At 40.4% G+C, this 8766-nt stretch overlaps 1 protein-coding gene across 1 annotated transcript; it reads left to right on the top strand.

Moving 5' to 3' along the window:
• The first annotated feature begins 3404 nt into the window (after positions 1–3404).
• On the top strand, positions 3405–7547 carry LOC103519196 (ubiquitin carboxyl-terminal hydrolase 47-like). The gene is made up of 6 exons (XM_026830780.1): positions 3405–3725; positions 4173–4395; positions 4894–5126; positions 5586–5621; positions 6648–6777; positions 7351–7547. Exons 2-6 carry the CDS (start codon positions 4173–4175, stop codon positions 7545–7547), a joined length of 819 nt encoding a protein of 272 aa, XP_026686581.1. The 5' UTR covers positions 3405–3725.
• The last annotated feature ends 1219 nt before the right edge of the window (positions 7548–8766 follow it).

Below are 8766 nucleotides of genomic sequence, written 5' to 3'. Positions count from 1 at the left end.
AATCCGCCCCAGGTGGTCATCGAACCCGTGACCTAGCGCTTGCCAAATTTTGTTTTATGTATTATTTTTTTAATATTATTATTTTTAACGTGTTGACCGCTATTTTGATTATTTATTAAGTTGAAGCGCGTTCTGCAGGAAGGCGAATATCAAATGAAAGTGTACCGCCATCAGGAAGACAAAGATCCTCAGTTCCTACACGAGCACATTATTAGCAAGGGACAATCAATAGGCGATATCAAGACGGAAATAGTGGACGAGTTGAATAGGAGATTTTCTACTGAGTTGCCCGTCGAAAGGTGAGTTTTTCCCCGATTAGGCACTTAGGTCCGTTCCCACTTTTCCATACTTTGACGAATTTCCCGCCAACTTTACACGCAAAAAGGCCGACGATGGCCTACGATGGCCCTGTTCATAACCACGGCATAATCTTTTTACATTGGTAATGCCGTCACTGGTCGCTACTCGATTAAAGTAGCTACTCAATTGTCCTCACGAGACTGAGTGCACCCCAAACTCCAAGGACAGAGCCGGAAAAAACTTCGACCTCGCCGGAAATCGAACCCGGGACCTCCGGCGTGCAAGCCCAGTGATACACATTCGGCCACGGAGGTTGCTTTGTCAATATGAATTACTTGTTTTTATAATATGAATTATTTCCCTTACTTTTATACCCCATGCTTGTTTCCAGGTTGATCGTGTCATATTCTGTCTTTTCCTACCCGAGGACGTCAACATCTACCAACATCTCATGCAAGTGTACTTCCCCGTGTCATAACTTCCATTCTCAGTTCATGCGAAGTAGAGGAAGCATTGTGGAGAAAGTTTTGTTATGTTCAAGGAGGTAGTAGACTTGGTATAAAGAATCGCATGTAGAGCAATGTGCTACAGGTGCGTTTATTTACTCTCTCATTTCTTAAATCCAATTATTCATTCATGTGAAGTAGAGGAAGCATTGTATGATGAGGGCCGAGTCCAGAGGATTAATGAGGATGATGAAGTCGTTCTAAAACACTTTGGACATTTATTTCCATCTCTGTGTCCACACGTAGTCGATCGACAAGGTGAATATATGCCAGCCTAGTTAGCTTGGGGGGTAGTGCGTCTGCCTTATAAGCGCTAGGTCGCGGGCTCAATTCCCGCCCGGGGCGGATTTTATCCTGAACGGATAAGCTTCGTTCTTGAAACGGCTGGCTTTCTCCTAGCCTAAGGTCATATTCAAGACCTTGACCTTGACACTAATATGACCTTGAGCACGACAAGTACCACCTCAGGTAAGTAACACACCTCATGCCTAGTGAAGGTCATATTCAAGACCTTGACCTTGACACCAATATGACCTTGAGCACGACAAGTACCACCTCAGGCAAGTCTAACACTCTTGATAGATGATGGACTGCTCATTGGAAGATAACCATTAAGCGAGGTTAATACCGGAGGTGTTCTCTACCACCTAACCCTTAAAGCTGTAATGTGTGATCAAATTATCAAATAAATGAGGGTAAAATACTATGCCTCGGCTGGGGTCGAACCCGCACCTCCTAGCGCCTTGACCACTGCTCCATCGAGGCAGGAATAACCCCTGTTTTACTGAGAAAATTCTGTATGGAATAACTTCATTTTGACATTGAAATGAAGGGACAGTAACTTATACAATTAGACTAACAACTCTCTGTTTCCATTTTCTCTTCGAAATTGACGGTCAACGTGCAAGTATCGTGCCGATTTTTCATCGTCCGCCGCGTCGATGAAAATTTCAAAGTGCAAAAAGTGAAAAACTTTTTTCCGACAAAAAATTAAAATCTTTCGTTTTCTGTGAAAATGTGAAAATTCCCCTCTTCGTTTTGTAAACAAAAAGTGGGTATGGGTAGTTATAGCTATATAGGTACATAGAGTTTTTCTGCTCATTTTCATGTCCCAATTATAATAATTTGCATTACTTTTTATTACCTTCGTTCTATAAGTTACCTGCCTTTCTGATTGCAAAGTTTTTGTTAAAACTTTTTACTTCTCATTATTATTCGTGGTGGTTTTTTTCTTTCGTTATTTTCTAGCGTTCATTTTGATTTGAACACGATAACACGAGATAGGTACATTTGTATTACTGCTTGCAAACACATATTTAATACTTTTTGCTTGAAAATAATCTTGTCGTACAAAGAGCACACTTGCAGGCAAACATTATGTAAATGCAATGAAAATAAAGATACCTATTGTTGAAAAGAACCTGCTGAATTAAAAATTAAAATTAAAAGTGCTGTCTTCAATTCACTTATGTACCAATACTTTTTCGTTTTTACAGTAGCTTTTGACCCAGTGATCATGAACATGTATTATAACGCTAAAATAAATAAATAAGACACCAAACGTTTCTTTCCTTTGAAAGTTGAAACAAAAGTGTAAAAGTGAATAATCTCAAGCCATGTGTTTGACAAAGGTAAGCAAGTTGAAGATCCTCGTACCTATGTACCTTACCTTCCTTTCCTAATGAAGCACATTGCACCTACCACATGAGAGTGAAAGAGACGGAGAGAGAGAGAGAGAGAGAGAGAGAGAGAGAGAGAGAAAGAGAAAGGCAGGAGGAGGAGGAATTGAATTTGAATTTGAATTTGAATCTTTATTTTTCAAATATAACACATTACAAATTTAAGCACCCCTAAGCTTAGTCATGTCCTAGCTCCCCTAGCACCCCTAAGCTTAGGAAAGGGGAGAGAGAGAGAGAAAGGGAGGGAGGGGGGAAGATGAAAGAGGAATGGGGCGAGAGGGAGAGAGAGAGATATTTAAAAATTTCACCCGCTCACTCCTACAAAGCAGCATGGTCAAATTAAGTAAAGACAAGATTTTACTCAAGCAAGGTTATAATTTGTCCCCTCTGTTTCCATCTACCTCTCTTACACCTCGTTTTGCTCTCTCTTTTTCTCATTAACCCTCTACCTCTCTCTCATTAACTCTCTACCTCTCTTCTTATCCCTGTACCTCTCTCTCCTTTTTCCTCCTCGTTGTCTTCTCAGTCCTGTCTTCTTCAGTTACAGTTCTTCCCATCGAACATAAAAAAAAAGTCTACATAAATATATTTTAATGAAACCGACATAAAATCCCATTATTTAGGGTGTCGGTGTTTCCCTGGTGATTTGATGTCCATCACTGGCAATTATGAAATGCATTTTATATCCCAGACATATGCACTTCCTGTAATGCATCTTTTTCATCTGAACAACACGTATCCATATAAAATTTTCAAATACTGACTCAGTGAGTCAGTCTTTATAATGGCAAATCCCTTGTTTATGAAAATTTATAGGTATAATTTTGTATTACTTTTGTCACCATTTTTTTTTTTTTTTTATTTAAACAAGGCAAGGTTTGATTTGCATATTTGTATACTTTTCCTATGGAACATATGACCTTGTTTAGTCTGCGGGAGTAAAGGGACTTTTCAGTCTCATTCTGGTAGGATAAACAAGGTATGTTCTATTGTAGTCTATAAAATACCTGTGTTTTTCCATCAGGAGTTACACGAGCGGCTACAGCGGGAAGAGGCAGAGAAGCACAACAGCCGCAGTGGCGCCTTACGGGTGCAGGTGTTTGCGAGGAAGTCTCTCTCCCAGTGCAGCAGCAGTGAGAGCAAATCAGTGGGGGACGGCGATAAGGAAGGGGAGGACAAGGTGAAGATATTCCTTGCGCGCGACGCCACTATACGGGAACTCCTCGAGCAAGCTTTTGATGTAAGTTGTGATTTCTCTCGAGATTTGACTTTTTTTCTGTCTTCTTCTTTTGATCGGGCTGTTGCCCAGTTTGGGATTTTTTTTTTCTCAATTATTTATTCATATTTTATTGGGTTTATTGTCACTAAAAAGATAAACGCAATAAAATATGATGTCTGCTTAGGGGACGTTAAACAGCGAGTAGACCAGCTTAGTCTGGCTGGGGGACTTTAAACAGGGAGTATACCAGCCTGAATTTCCCTTGCTAAAGAAATAGCAAAGGTTGAGTGCGAAGGGCATCCACTCGTAAAATTTGTAGCCAAAACCAAATGTCAGCCCAAAGCAGTCACCCTAGTTAGGGCTGATTGAGAGGCTGGCGAAAAACGCCGACCCCGTCGGTACACGGGAAAAGGCGAAGACAAAGAAGAAGACTATATAAATATGTGTACAAATGTATTATAATTTCAGATGCTCAACATGAAAGAGGTAACCACTCTGGATCAGTGTCGACTGGTAAAGGTGGACCGATATCGTAGTACGTATGAACCTCTAGAGAACCCTGACGACCTAGTGGAGGAGGTATTGGAGGGGAGCAGTGGAGGAGCCAAGCTGAAATCTAGACGCGTACCGTTCGATATGTTACTGGAGTATAAGCAGCCCGATGATGAATTCAAAACCTACGTGCCTGGATGTAAGTATTTTGTCTACTTCTGTATGTTGGTGTTGATTAACTTATTTCAGATAAACTGCCCTAATTTCATCCAAAACATTTCATCCCTAGCATAGATTAAGGTGTATTAGGAAAGTACATTTCTGATGAGCATTAATGTTTAACAAAATTAAAACAACTTTTTGTTGCTGTAGCGGCTTTAGCTATAGCCGAAAGGTGACGACAAAATAGAGAAAATACATATCTATTTTATTAGCCATACCAGAGTGATGGTCTCTAACAATGTTTATTTGGCTCTTGCTGAACTACAGTCAACCATCGTGAGGACTTAGCTTGTTCTTTTCAAGCCGAGAGAACCCTTTGAAACTATCAGCTAGCTAGGCTGGTTAGGGTTAGCTGTTCTTCTCCCTGTTTATAGTCGCACAGACAGAAGCTAGTCTACTCCCTGTTTAACGTCCCCTAGTTAGATAACATCTTTTTCCTCGAATTCGCTCATACAATGTTCATTTTCCTCCGCAGGTACTCGGGTGAACATGTTTCAAATAGACGTGGAGTCCGGCTACGTGTGCGGGCCCACGGAGCTTCGCACCAACATCAAGTCCAGTGTGCGGGAGCTCAAGACTCAAATCCTCAACGAGCACAACCTAGCGCTCACCACGCCCCTGTACATAGCGCTTGAAATCCCCCGGTGTCCGCCCTCCTATTTGAGAGACGATGCGAGTCTGTTGAAACACGAGTTCGACTGTAGCAAGGTAAGCTTTCTGTGAAGTAACACTTGGGGTACAGAGAATCTCATTGGCATGATCATTAAATATTTTGCCACATTTAATGAAATAAAGCGTTTGAGAGTCATGTTGTTGTTGTTGTATTGCGGTGTAGCTCCACCGAGGGTCTAGCCAATATTACTTGGCCCGTCCCAAACCGCAGTCAATCATCATGAGGACCTGTGCTTTTCCTTTGAAGCATGATAAACCCTTTGTAAACTCTAGCTAGCCAACCTGGTTAGGGTTTGGCTGCTCTCATACGTACCTATTTATAGCCCCACAGGAAGATACTTTTCTGCTCCCTATTTCAGGTCCCCAAGTCGAGAGTCATCGAATTTTTCACTTCTTTCGTTCATTATGGAATGTAGGTATGAATGAGACTGACTAGGTTGCTATTTCTCTAACCGAGTTCTATTTATAACTGTTTACTATTTTGGTCTGTTTCAGATTGATTACTTCTACGGTACATCGGCACCTAGGAAGGTGAGTTGAAATTTCATACTTATACATAAACAAAAAAAAAAAAAGCAAGCAAGCAATGTAGTAACCATAACATAGGGACCAATGTGTGTGTAATGCGATGTCCTAGGACTCAAAATCCAGACTAGACGATTCAAAGGAACCATAGCCTTACGTAAGAAACACACTATCATCACGTCACGTGAGCTCATGTGACGTGCTAGTAGTATGGCTCTCCTGAACGAGATGTACTGTAGAGTATTCTGGGAAAACTTTGAACTACATCTTTCTGACTCCCCATGAGCTCACGTGACGTGAGTTTCTACCTTTAGACTTGACGTGACGTGACATGATGATAGTGTCTTTCCACCTGTACGGTAACCTTTTCAAATTTTCCTTCAGATCTCCATTTTGCCACATTTAATGAAATAAAGCGTTTGAGAGTCATGTTGTTGTTGTTGTTGTATTGCGGTGTAACTCCACCGAGGGTCTAGCCAATATTACTTGGCCCGTCCCAAACCGCAGTCAACCATCATGAGGACCTGTGCTTTTCCTTTGAAGCATGATAAACCCTTTGTAAACTCTAGCTAGCCAACCTGGTTAGGGTTTGGCTGCTCTCATACGTACCTATTTATAGCCCCACAGGAAGATACTTTTCTGCTCCCTATTTAAGGTCCCCCAGTCGAGAGTCATCGAATTTTTCACTTCTTTCGTTCATTATGGAATGTAGGTATGAATGGGACTGACTAGGTTGCTATTTCTCTAACCGAGTTCTATTTATAACTATTTACTATTTTGGTCTGTTTCAGATTGATTACTTCTACGGTACATCGGCACCTAGGAAGGTGAGTTGAAATTTCATACCTATACATAATACATATATGTATGTAATTTTCATACCAATCTGTATTGTTGTATCACCATTTATGGCAATATTTTTGGGGCCGAAAGAAAGATTCACCTTTAGCTATTTTTGGAACCCTAAAGGACAATCAAAGTCCATCTCATGGTTCTTCCACAAGAATAACAAAAGATGATTTTCCATTTCAGATTTTCGTATGTTTCAACAAAATGGACCAAGATCCAGAGGTGGAGTTCGAAAAGTCCACCATGTACAGTATTATACAGAGAATAGCCAATACCATACGTCTAACTGTGCATCTGCCTGACGTAGATCCAGGTAATTATTAGATATCTCTATTATTATTTGGGGTTGGTTGGGGGAGAGTTTGATACAGGGAATTGTAACTGCTAAGGTCTTATAGTCCCGAATGCGAAGCTAAAAGGAAGACAGTATAGGATAAAGCCAGCCGTTCCGAGAACGAACCTTTTCTGTTTGGGATGAAATCCGCTCTGGGCAGGAATCGAACCTTGTGACCTAGCGCTTACAAGGGAGGCGCGCTACCCTCCAAGCTAACTAGGCTGGCGAGAAAGAAATCATTTCATGTCACGGTTTCTAGACTGTGAAATGGACTCCCTACCTCAGTCTGGAACTTCACTACATTTGGTAGCTTCAAGGCAGTGGAGTAGGTAATAATTGTCGGGTATCCAAGTAATTAGATCCTCTACAAAATCTGTTTTTGGGTGTAAGAGCTCCTTTTGGAAAATCCTGCCACATTATAAATGACGCCATAAAAAAAAGAAGAAGAAGAGAGAAAGAGAAAAACCTTCCAGTTTTCGCTCAAGTAGGTACATTCTTTATCAAGTTTTTGCTCAAGTACCTACTTTCTTAACCACCTGATTTTCCCCTCAGACACTCTCACCAAATATCGCATCACTCAGCTGAAGAAGTACACGAATGCGACCTCCGAGTCAGGAGACCAGGTGCCAACCACGGAGGAGCTCGCCTCCCCCTCCCCCGCCATGTTACCTCTCCTCCTCAACTCAGACGTTAACCAATCAGATCAGAGCACGTCCGAAGACAGCAGTCTCACCGATAGCGAAAGGTAATGGTCTGACTGGTAGAGAAAGGTCAGCTAAATATTAAACTGTGTCCACACATAGTCGACATCCGTCGATTGACGAGGTGAATCTATGTTGTCGAGGCAGTGTAAGGTTTCAGTCGACATCGATCGCCGACTGTCGACTGTGTTAGGACACAGTTTTAAACCATTTCTTGTAGTCAAAATATAATGAGTAATGAGTGAATTTCTGCCCAATCTTTAATATTTTACTGTCTGAATTTGTTGAGAGTTAGATAAGGAAATCTAAGGTTCCTTTTTTGAGGAAATACACGGTTTTCTTTATAAAAGTGAGTTTGAGGAGTTATGTATGTGAATTAAGTCAGTCTTAGATTATTTTTACATTTTTTTTCTTTGTACTCTAACTCCACTGTTGTCTTTTTTTAGAAGACTTCCTGTCTATTCCTTCATTCTTTTCCTACCTAATAGGAAGTTTCTACCTAATGTTTTTTTATCCAGTGTTTTTCTATGAAGATCATATAAGAGATTGTTTGAAATGGCACTGATTAAATTGTGGAAACTATCGAAATTCTACCAAAAGCTAATGGTCTATTTCTTACTTTTGTCAAATGTGCCACAACTTCAACACCCCCTTGTCAGGTTTAGTCAAAGCCTTTGGAATCAGTTTAGGTCGGGGCCTACCAAGTTAAGGGAACAGAGGATTGAAATTAAACTGAGGTTGAGCTCTAGCTAAAGGTGGTCAATCTTAGGCCCATGTTAAATCGACTTGGTACGCCTCGTCCTTAGACAAGGGACTAATGGCGAAATTAGATCTTCAAATGTATTCAAGGGGTTGCTGTTATATTAATTGTAGCTATTCTTTTTCTAGTATTTTTATTTTCTTCTAAACTTCCGACAGCTACTTTTCTATTCGACTTCCTTGCAATGTGGTGTTGGTTTCCTGACTATTTTTTCAAGTGTTGAAAATAATCTTGCTTAGTTAAATTTTTATTTTTATCGAAATAATTATATCATTGTGTATTTATTTTTTTAAATCAATATAATCCAACCTTTTACTTCCCTATTGGTATTTCTGAATGTATGAGGTACCTATCCTGTTTTAAGACCATTAAATTATTTTCACAATCCATAGGTACCTTTGTAGTTAAGTTTTTACTTTCAGATTAACTTTTGGGTTTTAGGTCTTTATGGAATTAGCTAACAGCAAACGTGCAAACTTGCGAAGCTAACAGCACGTGTCTTGTTTT

Source organism: Diaphorina citri, unplaced genomic scaffold, assembly GCF_000475195.1.
Source record: "Diaphorina citri unplaced genomic scaffold, Diaci psyllid genome assembly version 1.1 scaffold2604, whole genome shotgun sequence".
Taxonomy (NCBI): Eukaryota; Metazoa; Arthropoda; class Insecta; order Hemiptera; family Psyllidae; genus Diaphorina; species Diaphorina citri.
This window is presented reverse-complemented; position numbering and strand designations above follow the sequence as displayed.

Excerpts from the sequence above, each read along its gene's own strand:
- LOC103519196 (XM_026830780.1), top strand. The coding sequence starts at position 4,173 with ATGCTCAACATGAAAGAGGTAACCACTCTGGATCAGTGTCGACTGGTA. Across the intron at positions 5,127-5,585 it reads ACGAGTTCGACTGTAGCAAG|ATTGATTACTTCTACGGTAC; the intron begins GTAAGCTTTCTG and ends GGTCTGTTTCAG. Across the intron at positions 6,778-7,350 it reads TCTGCCTGACGTAGATCCAG|ACACTCTCACCAAATATCGC; the intron begins GTAATTATTAGA and ends TTTTCCCCTCAG.